Source organism: Aquarana catesbeiana, linkage group LG06 (assembly GCF_042186555.1).
Source record: "Aquarana catesbeiana isolate 2022-GZ linkage group LG06, ASM4218655v1, whole genome shotgun sequence".
Classification (NCBI taxonomy): domain Eukaryota; kingdom Metazoa; phylum Chordata; class Amphibia; order Anura; family Ranidae; genus Aquarana; species Aquarana catesbeiana.
The window spans coordinates 45,582,305-45,598,705 of NC_133329.1; the positions used below are offsets into that span (position 1 = coordinate 45,582,305).

General features: G+C 47.9%; 1 protein-coding gene across 1 annotated transcript in view; it reads left to right on the forward strand.

Moving 5' to 3' along the window:
• Positions 1 to 16,401, forward strand: part of LOC141148367 (uncharacterized) — a 636,575-nt gene that overhangs the window by 35,125 nt on the left and 585,049 nt on the right. The window contains exon 2 of the mRNA XM_073635776.1: positions 11,287 to 11,547. Coding sequence (XP_073491877.1) covers positions 11,287 to 11,547 — 261 coding nt within the window. The remainder of the gene's footprint in view (positions 1 to 11,286; positions 11,548 to 16,401) is intronic.

A 16,401-nucleotide genomic window follows, 5' to 3' on the forward strand; every position in this document is an offset into this window, starting at 1 on the left:
CAGGATTGGGTTTGCCAAACATTTGTATACTTCTTGGTGTCTCAGTAAATGTCCTTCATTTAGCCTGCCAATTAGCCTTTCCCTTGGGCTTTTGGTTTGCAAATGCTAAATAGATATGACCAAAAATTAATTAGCTTCTTTTGCAAATAAAGCATTTAAAAAAATCGAAATCAAGCATGATTTTATCCAAACCCAGAGATCATTTATAGTATAATGAATTTGCTGGTTCCACTGACCTCCTCCTCGGCAGCGCCGCCGCTGGCTCCTCTTGGTTGCAGGCTGCTGACAGGGCAGCAACTCGCTACGCTCCTCTCATGTTCCCATCCCCGCCTCCGGCCGTGAGTGACGTCACGCTGCCGGGACGGGGCTGCCTGTTTGCTTAGGGGGAGTGAAGTCGTGGCAGCAGCACGATGATGGGCGGTGCTTGTGTGCCGGGTGCAGGAGCGGAACGTTAGCGTCGGCCCGACATAGTCAGTGACAGACACAGAGTAGAGATGGCAGATGGGTAGTGACACAACCGGCCCACTGAGCCATCGGCCCACCGGGAAACTCCCGGTAGTCCCGATGGCCAGTACAGGCCTGACTGCAATGCACATGACATGACATGGTGGGCACAGCACATTACATGGGGGTACTGCAATGCACATGACATGACATGGTGGGCACAGCACATTACATGGGGGTACAGCAATGCACATGACATGACATGGTGGGCACAGCCAGGGCCGGATTAACATAGGGGCTGGTGGAGCTGCAGCTCCAGGCCCCTCCCTCAATATAGGCCCATAGGCCTGAAGGAAGAGGAGCCCTCTGTGCACTGCATACATGGAGGAGACAAGTGTTAGTTAGTGAAGCCGAGTTCTGTCTCTGTCAATGCCTGACTCCTATCACAGGATCTGTTCCACTCACACAGATCCTCCATGTCTGGGAGCTGTCTGGGGGAGGGGCGCTGATGTTGTCCTAACCAGCAGGAGCCCGGGAGGAAGGACATCTCCCATGCTATTGAGATAAGGTTAGTACATTTGTTAGGGAGGTGTTTTATTGTGCTAGGGAAAGACTGCTGCTTCACCCCATGTAATGTGCTCTCTTGTGCCCAGTGCCCCCATGTAATGTGCTGTGCCCACCATGTCATGTCATGTGCATTGCAGTACCCCCCATGTAATGTGCTGTGCCCACCATGTCATGTCATGTGCATTGCAGTACCCCCCATGTAATGTGCTGTGCCCACCATGTCATGTCATGTGCATTGCAGTACCCCCCCATGTAATGTGCTGTGCCCACCATGTCATGTGCATTGCAGTACCCCCATGTAATGTGCTGTGCCCACCATGTCATGTCATGTGCATTGCAGTACCCCCCATGTAATGTGCTGTACCCAACATGTCATGTCATGTGCATTGCAGTACCCCCCATGTAATGTGATGTGCCCACCATGTCATGTCATGTGCATTGCAGTACCCTCCATGTAATGTGCTGTGCCCACCATGTCATGTCATGTGCATTGCAGTACCCCCATGTAATGTGCTGTGCCCACCATGTCATGTCATGTGCATTGCAGTGCCCCCCATGTAATGTGCTGTGCCCACCATGTCATGTCATGTGCATTGCAGTACCCCCATGTAATGTGCTGTGCCCACCATGTCATATCATGTGCATTGCAGTACCCCCCATGTAATGTGATGTGCCCACCATGTCATGTCATGTGCATTGCAGTGCCCCCATGTAATGTGCTGTGCCCATCATGTCATGTCATGTGCATTGCAGTGCCCCCCATGTAATGCGCTGTGCCCACCATGTCATGTAATGTGCATTTCAGTGCCCCCATGTAATGTGCTGTGCCCACCATGTCATGTCATGTGCATTGCAGTGCCCCCATGTAATGTGCTGTGCCCACCATGTCATGTGCATTGCAGTGCCCCCATGTAATGTGCTGTGCCCACCATGTCATGTGCATTGCAGTACCCCCATGTAATGTGCTGTGCCCACCATGTCATGTCATGTGCATTGCAGTACCCCCATGTAATGTGCTGTGCCCACCATGTCATGTCATGTGCATTGCAGTACCCGCCATGTAATGTGCCGTGCCCACCATGTCATGTCATGTGCATTGCAGTACCCCCATATAATGTGCTGTGCCCACCATGTCATGTCATGTGCATTGCAGTACCCCCATGTAATGTGCTGTGCCCACCATGTCATGTCATGTGCATTGCAGTACCCCCCATGTAATGTGCTGTGCCCACCATGTCATGTCATGTGCATTGCAGTACCCCCCATGTAATGTGCTGTGCCCACCATGTCATGTCATGTGCATTGCAGTACCCCCCCATGTAATGTGCTGTGCCCACCATGTCATGTGCATTGCAGTACCCCCATGTAATGTGCTGTGCCCACCATGTCATGTCATGTGCATTGCAGTACCCCCCATGTAATGTGCTGTATCCAACATGTCATGTCATGTGCATTGCAGTACCCCCCATGTAATGTGATGTGCCCACCATGTCATGTCATGTGCATTGCAGTACCCTCCATGTAATGTGCTGTGCCCACCATGTCATGTCATGTGCATTGCAGTACCCCCATGTAATGTGCTGTGCCCACCATGTCATGTTATGTGCATTGCAGTGCCCCCCATGTAATGTGCTGTGCCCACCATGTCATGTCATGTGCATTGCAGTACCCCCATGTAATGTGCTGTGCCCACCATGTCATATCATGTGCATTGCAGTACCCCCCATGTAATGTGATGTGCCCACCATGTCATGTCATGTGCATTGCAGTGCCCCCATGTAATGTGCTGTGCCCATCATGTCATGTCATGTGCATTGCAGTGCCCCCCATGTAATGCGCTGTGCCCACCATGTCATGTAATGTGCATTTCAGTGCCCCCATGTAATGTGCTGTGCCCACCATGTCATGTCATGTGCATTGCAGTGCCCCCATGTAATGTGCTGTGCCCACCATGTCATGTGCATTGCAGTGCCCCCATGTAATGTGCTGTGCCCACCATGTCATGTGCATTGCAGTACCCCCATGTAATGTGCTGTGCCCACCATGTCATGTCATGTGCATTGCAGTACCCCCATGTAATGTGCTGTGCCCACCATGTCATGTCATGTGCATTGCAGTACCCCCCATGTAATGTGCTGTGCCCACCATGTCATGTCATGTGCATTGCAGTGCCCCCATGTAATGTGCTGTGCCCACCATGTCATGTCATGTGCATTGCAGTACCCCCCCATGTAATGTGCTGTGCCCACCATGTCATGTGCTTTGCAGTACCCCCATGTAATGTGCTGTGCCCACCATGTCATGTCATGTGCATTGCAGTACCCCTCATGTAATGTGCTGTACCCAACATGTCATGTCATGTGCATTGCAGTACCCCCCATGTAATGTGATGTGCCCACCATGTCATGTCTTGTGCATTGCAGTACCCTCCATGTAATGTGCTGTGCCCACCATGTCATGTCATGTACATTGCAATACCCCCATGTAATGTGCTGTGCCCACCATGTCATGTCATGTGCATTGCAGTGCCCCCCATGTAATGTGCTGTGCCCACCATGTCATGTCATGTGCATTGCAGTACCCCCATGTAATGTGCTGTGCCCACCATGTCATATCATGTGCATTGCAGTACCCCCCATGTAATGTGATGTGCCCACCATGTCATGTCATGTGCATTGCAGTGCCCCCATGTAATGTGCTGTGCCCATCATGTCATGTCATGTGCATTGCAGTGCCCCCCATGTAATGCGCTGTGCCCACCATGTCATGTCATGTGCATTGCAGTGCCCCCATGTAATGTGCTGTGCCCACCATGTCATGTTATGTGCATTGCAGTGCCCCCCATGTAATGTGCTGTGCCCACCATGTCATGTCATGTGCATTGCAGTACCCCCATGTAATGTGCTGTGCCCACCATGTCATATCATGTGCATTGCAGTACCCCCCATGTAATGTGATGTGCCCACCATGTCATGTCATGTGCATTGCAGTGCCCCCATGTAATGTGCTGTGCCCATCATGTCATGTCATGTGCATTGCAGTACCCCCATGTAATGTGCTGTGCCCACCATGTCATGTCATGTGCATTGCAGTACCCCCCATGTAATGCGCTGTGCCCACCATGTCATGTAATGTGCATTTCAGTGCCCCCATGTAATGTGCTGTGCCCACCATGTCATGTCATGTGCATTGCAGTGCCCCCATGTAATGTGCTGTGCCCACCATGTCATGTGCATTGCAGTGCCCCCATGTAATGTGCTGTGCCCACCATGTCATGTGCATTGCAGTACCCCCATGTAATGTGCTGTGCCCACCATGTCATGTCATGTGCATTGCAGTACCCGCCATGTAATGTGCCGTGCCCACCATGTCATGTCATGTGCATTGCAGTACCCCCATGTAATGTGCTGTGCCCACCATGTGATGTCATGTGCATTGCAGTACCCCCCATGTAATGTGCTGTGCCCACCATGTCATGTCATGTGCATTGCAGTGCCCCCATGTAATGTGCTGTGCCCACCATGTCATGTCATGTGCATTGCAGTACCCCCCCATGTAATGTGCTGTGCCCACCATGTCATGTGCATTGCAGTACCCCCATGTAATGTGCTGTGCCCACCATGTCATGTCATGTGCATTGCAGTACCCCCCATGTAATGTGCTGTACCCAACATGTCATGTCATGTGCATTGCAGTACCCCCCATGTAATGTGATGTGCCCACCATGTCATGTCATGTGCATTGCAGTACCCTCCATGTAATGTGCTGTGCCCACCATGTCATGTCATGTGCATTGCAATACCCCCATGTAATGTGCTGTGCCCACCATGTCATGTCATGTGCATTGCAGTGCCCCCCATGTAATGTGCTGTGCCCACCATGTCATGTCATGTGCATTGCAGTACCCCCATGTAATGTGCTGTGCCCACCATGTCATATCATGTGCATTGCAGTACCCCCCATGTAATGTGATGTGCCCACCATGTCATGTCATGTGCATTGCAGTGCCCCCATGTAATGTGCTGTGCCCATCATGTCATGTCATGTGCATTGCAGTGCCCCCATGTAATGCGCTGTGCCCACCATGTCATGTCATGTGCATTGCAGTGCCCCCATGTAATGTGCTGTGCCCACCATGTCATGTTATGTGCATTGCAGTGCCCCCCATGTAATGTGCTGTGCCCACCATGTCATGTCATGTGCATTGCAGTACCCCCATGTAATGTGCTGTGCCCACCATGTCATATCATGTGCATTGCAGTACCCCCCATGTAATGTGATGTGCCCACCATGTCATGTCATGTGCATTGCAGTGCCCCCATGTAATGTGCTGTGCCCATCATGTCATGTCATGTGCATTGCAGTGCCCCCCATGTAATGCGCTGTGCCCACCATGTCATGTAATGTGCATTTCAGTGCCCCCATGTAATGTGCTGTGCCCACCATGTCATGTCATGTGCATTGCAGTGCCCCATGTAATGTGCTGTGCCCACCATGTCATGTGCATTGCAGTGCCCCCATGTAATGTGCTGTGCCCACCATGTCATGTCATGTGCATTGCAGTACCCGCCATGTAATGTGCCGTGCCCACCATGTCATGTCATGTGCATTGCAGTACCCCCATGTAATGTGCTGTGCCCACCATGTCATGTCATGTGCATTGCAGTACCCCCCATGTAATGTGCTGTGCCCACCATGTCATGTCATGTGCATTGCAGTACCCCCCATGTAATGTGCTGTGCCCACCATGTCATGTGCATTGCAGTACCCCCATGTAATGTGCTGTGCCCACCATGTCATGTCATGTGCATTGCAGTACCCCCCATGTAATGTGCTGTACCCAACATGTCATGTCATGTGCATTGCAGTACCCCCCATGTAATGTGATGTGCCCACCATGTCATGTCATGTGCATTGCAGTACCCTCCATGTAATGTGCTGTGCCCACCATGTCATGTCATGTGCATTTCAGTACCCCCATGTAATGTGCTGTGCCCACCATGTCATGTCATGTGCATTGCAGTGCCCCCCATGTAATGTGCTGTGCCCACCATGTCATGTCATGTGCATTGCAGTACCCCCATGTAATGTGCTGTGCCCACCATGTCATATCATGTGCATTGCAGTACCCCCCATGTAATGTGATGTGCCCACCATGTCATGTCATGTGCATTGCAGTGCCCCCATGTAATGTGCTGTGCCCATCATGTCATGTCATGTGCATTGCAGTGCCCCCCATGTAATGCGCTGTGCCCACCATGTCATGTAATGTGCATTTCAGTGCCCCCATGTAATGTGCTGTGCCCACCATGTCATGTCATGTGCATTGCAGTATCCCCCATGTAATGTGCTGTGCCCACCATGTCATGTCATGTGCATTGCAGTACCCCCATGTAATGTGCTGTGCCCACCATGTCATGTCATGTGCATTGCAGTACCCCCCATGTAATGTGCTGTGCCCACCATGTCATGTCATGTGCATTGCAGTGCCCCCATGTAATGTGCTGTGCCCACCATGTCATGTCATGTGCATTGCAGTACCCCCATGTAATGTGCTGTGCCCACCATGTCATGTCATGTGCATTGCACTGCCCCCATGTAATGTGCTGTGCCCACCATGTCATGTCATGTGCATTGCAGTGCCCCCCATGTAATGTGCTGTGCCCACCATGTCATGCCATGTGCATTGCAGTACCCCCCCATGTAATGTGCTGTGCCCACCATGTCATGTCATGTGCATTGCAGTGGCCCCATGTAATGTGCTGTGCCCACCATGTCATGTCATGTGCATTGCAGTACCCCCCATGTAATGTGCTGTGCCCACCATGTCATGTCATGTGCATTGCAGTGGCCCCATGTAATGTGCTGTGCCCACCATGTCATGTCATGTGCATTGCAGTGCCCCCATGTAATGTGCTGTGCCCACCATGTCATGTCATGTGCATTGCAGTACCCCCCATGTAGTGTGCTGTGCCCACCATGTCATGTCATGTGCATTGCAGTGGCCCCATGTATTGTGCTGTGCCCACCATGTCATGTCATGTGCATTGCAGTGGCCCCATAAAATGTGCTGTGCCCACTATGTCATGTGCTGTGCATTGCAGTGCCCTCATGTAATGTGCTGTGCCCACTATGTAATTTGCTGTGCATTGCAGTGCTCACTATGTAATGTGCACTGCCCACCATGTCATGTGCTGTACATTGCAGTGCCCACCATGTAATGTGCAGTGCCCACCATGTAATGTGATGTGCCATGCAGTGCCCACCATGTCATGTGCAGTTCCCACCATGTCATGTGCTGTGCCCACCCTGCCATCTGTTGTGCCCAGCATGTAGTGTGTTGTGCCCACTGTGCAATGTGCTGGGCTGTTCAGCAGTGCCCACCATGTCATGTGCAGTTCCTAACATGTAATCCGCAGTTGCATTGCCCACCATGAAATGTGCTATGCCATGCAGTGCCCACCATGTAATGTGTTGTGCCATTCAGTGCCCACCATGTCATGTGCTGTGCCCACCACGTCATGTGCTGTGCCATGCAGTGCCCACCATGTAATGCGCTGTATCCACCATGTAATGTGCTGTGCCATGCAGTGCCAACCGTGTCATGTGCAGTGCCCACCATGTAAATTACTGTGCAGTGCCCACCCTGTGGTGCTGTGTTGTGCCCACCATGTCATGTGCTGCGCCATGCAGTGCTTACCATGTAATGTGCTGTACCCAGCATGTAATGTGCTGTACGTTGTCCACCATGGCATGTGCCGTGCAGTACCCACAATGGAATGCGCTATGCAGGGCTCACCATGTCATGTGCGGTGTCCACCAATTAATGTGCTGTGCTCACAATGTAATGTGCTGTGCTGTGTCATGCAGTGCCCACCATATCATGTGGTGTCATGCAGTGCCCACCTTGTCATGTGCTGTGCAATGCCCACATTCCATGTGCAGTACCCACCAAATAATATGCTGTGCCCACCATATAATGTGCTGTGCAGTGCCCACTTGTAATGGGCAGTGCCCACCATGTAATGTGCTCAGCTGTGCCCGCCATGTCATGTGCTGTGCCCACCATATAAGGTCCTGTGCCCACCGTGTGCATGTGCTGTGTTGTGCCCACCATATAATGTACTGTGCCTACCTTGTAATGTGCTGTATTGGGCAGTGCCAACAGTGTAATGTGCTGTGCCCGCCATGTAATGTGCTGTGCTTCGCCCACCATTAAATGTGCTGTATCCATGTATCCACCATGTAATATGTAGTGCCAACCATGTAATGTACTGTGCTATCCCCCCCCCCCCCTTGTAATGTACTATGCTGTGCCCCCCACAGACTCACCCCCTCACTCTCACCTCCCCTCTCTCTCTCTTTTTCACCCCCTCTCTCTCTCTCATCCCCTCTCTTTCACCCTGTTCACCCTGTCCTGGGGGCACTGCAATGCACATGACAGGTGGGCACAGCACATTACATGGGGGCACTGCAATGCACATGACATGACATGTTAGGAACTGCACATGACATGGTGGGCACTGCTGAACAGCCCAGCACATTGCACAGTGGGCACAACACACTACATGCTGGGCACAACACATGGCAGGGTGGGCACAGCACATGACATGGTGGGAACTGCACATGACATGGTGGGCACTGCATGGCACATCACATTACATGGTGGGCACTGCACATTACATGGTGGGCACTGCAATGTACAGCACATGACATGGTGGGCAGTGCACATTACATAGTGAGCACTGCAATGCACAGCAAATTACATACTGGGCACAGCACATTACATGGGGGCACTGCAATGCACAGCACATGACATAGTGGGCACAGCACATTTTATGGGGCCACTGCAATGCACATGACATGACATGGTGGGCACAGCACATTACATGGGGGTACTGCAATGCACATGACATGACATGGTGGGCACAGCACATTACATGGGGGCACTGCAATGCACATGACATGACATGGTGGGCACAGCACATTACATGGGGGTACTGCAATGCACATGACATGACATGGTGGGCACAGCACATTACATGGGGGGTACTGCAATGCACATGACATGACATGGTGGGCACAGCACATTACATGGGGGCACTGCAATGCACATGACATGACATGGTGGGCACAGAACATTACATGGGGGTACTGCAATGCACATGACATGACATGGTGGGCACAGCACATTACATGGGGGTACTGCAATGCACATGACATGACATGGTGGGCACAGCACATTACATGGGGGGTACTGCAATGCACATGACATGGTGGGCACAGCACATTACATGGGGGGCACTGCAATGCACATGACATGACATGGTGGGCACAGCACATTACATGGGGGTACTGCAATGCACATGACATGGTGGGCACAGCACATTACATGGGGGCACTGCAATGCACATGACATGACATGGTGGGCACAGCACATTACATGGGGGGTACTGCAATGCACATGACATGACATGGTGGGCACAGCACATTACATGGGGGTACTGCAGTGCACATGACATGACATGGTGGGCACAGCACATTACATGGGGGGTACTGCAATGCACATGACATGACATGGTGGGCACAGCACATTACATGGGGGTACTGCAATGCACATGACATGGTGGGCACAGCACATTACATGGGGGGCACTGCAATGCACATGACATGACATGGTGGGCACAGCACATTACATGAGGGTACTGCAATGCACATGACATGGTGGGCACAGCACATTACATGGGGGCACTGCAATGCACATGACATGACATGGTGGGCACAGCACATTACATGGGGGTACTGCAATGCACATGACATGACATGGTGGGCACAGCACATTACATGGGGGGTACTGCAATGCACATGACATGACATGGTGGGCACAGCACATTACATGGGGGGTACTGCAATGCACATGACATGACATGGTGGGCACAGCACATTACATGGGGGCACTGGGCACAAGAGAGCACATTACATGGGGTGAAGCAGCAGTCTTTCCCTAGCACAATAAAACACCTCCCTAACAAATGTACTAACCTTATCTCAATAGCATGGGAGATGTCCTTCCTCCCGGGCTCCTGCTGGTTAGGACAACATCAGCGCCCCTCCCCCAGACAGCTCCCAGACATGGAGGATCTGTGTGAGTGGAACAGATCCTGTGATAGGAGTCAGGCATTGACAGAGACAGAACTCGGCTTCACTAACTAACACTTGTCTCCTCCATGTATGCAGTGCACAGAGGGCTCCTCTTCCTTCAGGCCTATGGGCCTATATTGAGGGAGGGGCCTGGAGCTGCAGCTCCACCAGCCCCTATGTTAATCCGGTGTCTTATCGAATTCAGTCCCCTATCATATAGTGTCCTCCCTGTACTGCGCAGGCGCAGTACGGAGGACAAAAGAGACGCCGAAAGTCTCCGAAGTTCAACAGCTGATCGTCAGCTGTACACGGCGCCTGCGCATTTATTCTTACCCTATGTCCAGGATCATTCCCTACTATCCAAGTGGACATAGAGTCAGAATAAATATTTGCCGAGCGCAGCGAGGCCGTGCCCGAAGCGTGGCGAGCGAAGCGTGGCGAGCGAAGCGAGCCCGCGAGGGGCCCTCTTACACTGCCATCGCTAACAGGTGCCCGAGCGCCGTGTACAGCTGATGGTCAGCTGATCAACTTCGGGCATTTTCGGCATCTCCTGCTCCTCCGTACTGCGCAGGCGCTGCGCCTGCGCAGTACGAGGCGGACACTATCTGATACGAGGACAGTATATGGCAGAACACCGGCCCTGGCTGTCGGGAACTCCGGGGATTTCACACAAAGGAAGCAATACAAAGAGAACAGGAGACTTTCTCATACAAGTACATGGTACAGCAACCACAGATCAGGAATATGAAATGTTGGGGTAACAGACATTTTAATTACCACATTCATTTATTATTTATTTCCTTCTGTGAATTGACTTTGACCCATTTTTGGGGTATTTTCTGAGCGTTTTGAGTGTTTTGCGGTGAATATGGTAAATCGGCATAGTGAAGTGACAATTTCAGGATCACATGTGATATTTAGGGGGAATTCGTCCGAACACCTAAATACCGCATGTGATGTACTTCAGTGAATGGAGTCCAGTGTGACTTTAGTGTTATATTATAATGGGTTTTGTTCCTAAATATTGGAAATAAAAATAGATTTCTACATTCTTCTGCCAACATATTGAATTGTAGACATCGAGGGAAAACAAATGATTCAAAAAATGTTTATTAATGTATTTTACATTGACAGAAAAGAAGCACTTTGTGGACAGATATCGGGAGGAACTGATATATAGGATCCCTCTGATAGATCCAATTCTGGATGATCTTATGGCAAGGAGTCTGTTGACATCTGAACAGTATGACACAATACAGGCCGCACCAACCACAGAAGGAAAAATGAGAAAGCTGTACTCTGTGATCGGAGAGTGGAGTAATACTGACAAGGATATTTTATACAACTTATTAAAGAAACATAACCCCCCACTGATCAGAGACCTGGAACAGCGAGGTAAGTCTCACCTCTATTTCACTATTTTATGTTGTGTCTTGCAGCGTGCTCTGCGCCTAAATTTATCATGTTGCCAACAGCAACCAATCAGATTGAAATAGAAAGGAAGCCTAGGATTGGTTCTCTTGGTCATGTGATATTGTTTTCTGAAATTATTATTACAGTTTAATCATTTGTACCAACTGACATATCACACAAGGCCTGGTAAAAAGGAACTTTAGTCAGAAAATGAAGTCCTGCTAGATGACTTCATACCTGCCCCTTTTACAGGTATAGATTGTAAAACAATAAATATAAGTGTCTATACAGTACTGTGTAACATCCAGTAATACACGGTCTCACCCTGCTGCACATGCTCAGTTGTCCATTTTTAGGCACTGCTGAATATGTAGAGGCCGATCTGCTGACAGCCTTAAAATGGAATAAAACTCTCCTATCCTTTTTACAGCCATGGAAGCTGCTTCTGTTTGATCTGTATCTGCCATGGTGCTGCACATGTGATCAGTTATGATACCGACCATTTGATGATTTGACAGTTTGGTTGAGGACACAAGCAAATGTGACAGTTACTAATCCCGGCATTCCAGGAATGTAACTGTTTTTTGAAACCATTAAATCAAAGGGTTTATGATTTACTGCTGCTCAGGGATTCTGGGCTTCAGCAAAATGGCCACCTCTAGTGAGAAGAAACAGGAGCAATGTTGGAGGCAATTTAAAGCAAACACTCAGTATAGTTGCATAATTATTATTGTGGAATGTATGTTCCTTGCTAAAGAACATTATATTTTATCACATTGTTATGGGTAAAGTTCCACTTTAAGTCACTTGTAGAAATGATTTCTCTTCAAACAGGACATTTGCTGTTGTGATTGAGATCCATCTCTCTCTGGCTACAAGATTTACTTACTTTGACTTATAGGCCGGGGAGGATTAGGAAACTTTGACTCTGGGAACAAACTCAAACAACGATCCCCTTTCATGGTACGGACAGATTTCTGTGGGATAAGGAAAGTGTACCATGTGAAGAGTGACCTAGTCCTACATTGATTGGTGGGCATTGTGAAATGTTCCCATAGGACGTAGTTTATTGTGAAAGACCTCATCTCTTCTCCAGCATTGACTTACTTTGTGGCTCTCAGCATTTAGTCATATGATAGTTCAGAGCTGCAAAAAGACGTCAGAGACCTCCCTGTCATTCTGACAGGTAAAGATTCAATAATTACTGATAGGGATATTGGCTATTAGGGAACTGCCTCACCTTTACAGCCTCATTATAGGACCAAAATATGTAAAGCTTTTATCTTCTTACTTGAATTGGTAGTAAACACAGCTGGGACATTTGTACCTTCAGGTATGATTATAATAAATCTTACCTGTAGATACAATGAATATCTCCTAAATGTGCACCGGTTAGGAGACATTCTCTGTTTCTGCAGCCGGTAACGTCACCAGCGCATGCGCTCTGAAGGGACGGAATACTCGTGCCAACCCTTCAGAGCTCTGTGCCCTGCCGTGACTCCCACCCATATGCATGTGTGTGATGTCATTGCAGCTCGGCCATTTAGACGGCCAGAGCCTGAAAACTCGGAGGGAAGACCATGTGAAGATGGAAGCCCTGTCATGTCAGTGGTGACAGCAGACCGCTGGAGGACTTCATTCTAAGGTAAGTATATCACAATGAAAAACCAATCAGTGCAGCGTTATGAAAGAAACCATTAATCTAGTACATATGATCCTATTCATAAAAGCATGTGCATAAGATCCTCAAAAATATATAGACACAGAAAATAGCAAATATAAGTGTGTAATCAATCACTAAAACAAAAGTACATAATTAAATATACATGATATGAAGTGTCTGTGGTAGTGAGCCCCTGTAGATCGCCAACTCGGGGTTCCCCAGGGCGTGGGGTCTTTTCACATATACAGCATCATGGCAGTTGTGGATTAAAGAGGCCAAAATGGCAGCTTCCTTGGCTGAAAATGATAGGAGGGTTTACTTCCACTTAATGCATAGAATGTGTTAAGATAAAACACCTTCTGCCTTTACAACTCCTTTAATCTCAGGGCCCTTGGATGGTTTGACAGTTTGGTTGAGAGCACAACCAATTGGAGTGTTACATTTCCGGCACGTGCCAGAAATGTAACTGTTTTATGGATGGGATTACTTCCGCTTTAAGATAAAAAGCCTTCTGTGTGCAGCAGCCCTCAGCCCCCCTAATACTTACCTGAGCCCATCTCTAACCAGCGATGTTGCAGGAGTGTCTCGGCTGCCAGAGACTCCTCTCCTCATTGGCTGAGACGGCAGCGTGGCGCCATTGGCTCCCGCTGCTATCAAATTCAGTGAGCCAATGAGAGAGAAAGAGGGCGGGGCCAGGTTTCGGCTCCATGTCTGAATGGACACAGGGAGCTGTGATTTTGGCTCGGGTGCCCCCATAGCAAGCTGCTTCCTGTGGGGGCGCTCAACAGGAAGGAGGGGCCAGGAGTGGGGAGTGAGGGACTCGGGCCACTCTGTGCAAAACCAAATCCACAGAGCAGGTAAGTGTAACATGTTTGCGGTTTAAAAAAAAAACACACAAGACTTTACAATCACTTTAAGTGGCACAGACTTCATTAGTTTAGGGTGTGGATAAGAAATAAAGGGTCCCATGTCTAGATCCACACATTCTGGGATCTTATTTATTCCAGTTATACAAACCATCTCATGTAATGTGCAATACTTTCTCCTATTGATCTCTATGAGGAGGTATTTTCCAGGTCACGAGGATTAGCATATGATCGGACTATCACAGCTCTCATGGGGTCTAACAATGAAAAATTCAGTGAACTCTCAGACTTTGCCATGGCTTGGTGCAATTGTTGATTAGGGGTTAATCTCATAGTTACTGCTTCCTTTGCTTTTCAAATCTTGCAAGGCTACCTAAAAACACCCGCTCTTTATAAGTAAATATGAGATTTTGAGAAGTGGGAATTATATTTTATTTTATGAACAGTGTAGGACACACTGAAAATGGGGTACTTTGATGTACATGTCTTTTAGACATCCCAAAAAAGACTTGCAGCTGTAATTGCAGTGAAAGGTGGTTACAGAAAGTATTGACTCCGGGGGGCGCCATACAAATGCCCCCACACTTTTCCCACACAGTATTTATTTGTAAAGATTTTTTAAAACCATTTATCATTTTCCTTCCACTTCACAATTATGTGCCACTTTGTGTTGGTCTATCACATAAAATCCCAATAAATTACATTTACGTTTTTGGTTGTAACCTGACAAAATGTGGAAAACTTCAAGGGGTATGAATACTTTTTCAAGGCACTTTAAATAGTGCAAATGCATATATATTATATATATATATATATATATATATATATATATATATATTATAATGTCAATACATGAAATCCAGAAAAATGCGAATATAGTGACTAAATATATATGTCCAATATTTCAAAAAATGCAAAAAAACAAACAAATCATATGTAAAACTGTCTATGCATATAAAAATATATTGTGAATCCAAAAAGTAGAAGAAATATAAAAAAAATGTAATATATAAATATTTAGTGCATCCAAAAAAATAAATTCCTAAGTACCATACACCAGTGGTCCCCAAACTTTTTGGCACCGGCATTGTGGGAGAAAATGGGGGGTATGCGAGTTTTGCAGGGAAATGGCACTTCATTCATCATGCCACCATGGTTTATATGGTGTCAGGATGATTGAAGCGCATTATTTCTATTATTACATTGTAATATAGAATGAAACAGTTCAACTCACCATAAAGCAGAATCTGCCACTAGATGTGGATTGTCACTGCAGTGGTGGCAGCACAGGCATGTGCATTAGTTTAGAAGCAGGTCTGGAGTGGTGGGTTCCAAGTGAGGGAGAAGAGCGATGATGGGGGTGAACGGTGAGAGATTATGTCATCTCTCTGGTCGCCCGCCACCGCCGCACATCAGACAGTGCAGCCTTTGCAGCCTGGCTGCAAACAGGACAAGGCCCGGTAGCGGGCCATGGCCTGGGGGTTGGGGACCCCTGCCATACACCATATGCTGATTGTGCAACTCCCAATTAGTGAATCTCTTCTCCAAAAAGTGATGTTATGACAAACACCTCCGTACTCTTCACCCCAACTCAATGGTGTCCTCTCACCATCTGAATAGGACCTTGTTATGGTCACAAGCGCTTATATTAATAATATAAGGGGGTACTGTTCTACTCAACCTTTCTGTCCCCCTTGATCCCCATGACACGTTGCGCCCAATAGGCTTTCTCAAAGGCTATTTGGACTTTTTCACATATGATTTGTTTTTTTGTATTTTTTTAAATATTGGTCATATATATTTTGTCACTATATAATTTACGATTGGGTAGTGCTACATCACTTTTAGGATTATATATTATATTGCATTTTGGTAAGTGCACTTTTGATGTTGGCAGCTTCTGTTTTATTTATTTGTATTTTACATATATGTATTTGTATGAGGTGTATCAGAGGTGTTATTGAGGTTGATTAGTGCAGAAGGTTTTATTTATTTATAATAACCAAAATAACCACAAGATGGCAGTATATTACCTAACTATACAAAGACAATGGCTAAGGAAATGAACTGAATTGTAAATTCTCATAATAAAGTGTAACCGCACAAAGGAGTAAATAGTTTAGACCTTAGAAATCTGCCAACTCACTAAGTCAGTGCGCTCCCTGCAGCAGATATATAATACAAAAGAACAACAATGACTGGAATACCAGTCACAGGGAAGCTGCTTTCGCAGGACACAGGAGGTGTATCATAAGCAACTCAATTAAATCAAGTAAATACAAAATATCTTTATAGATGTCAAAAATT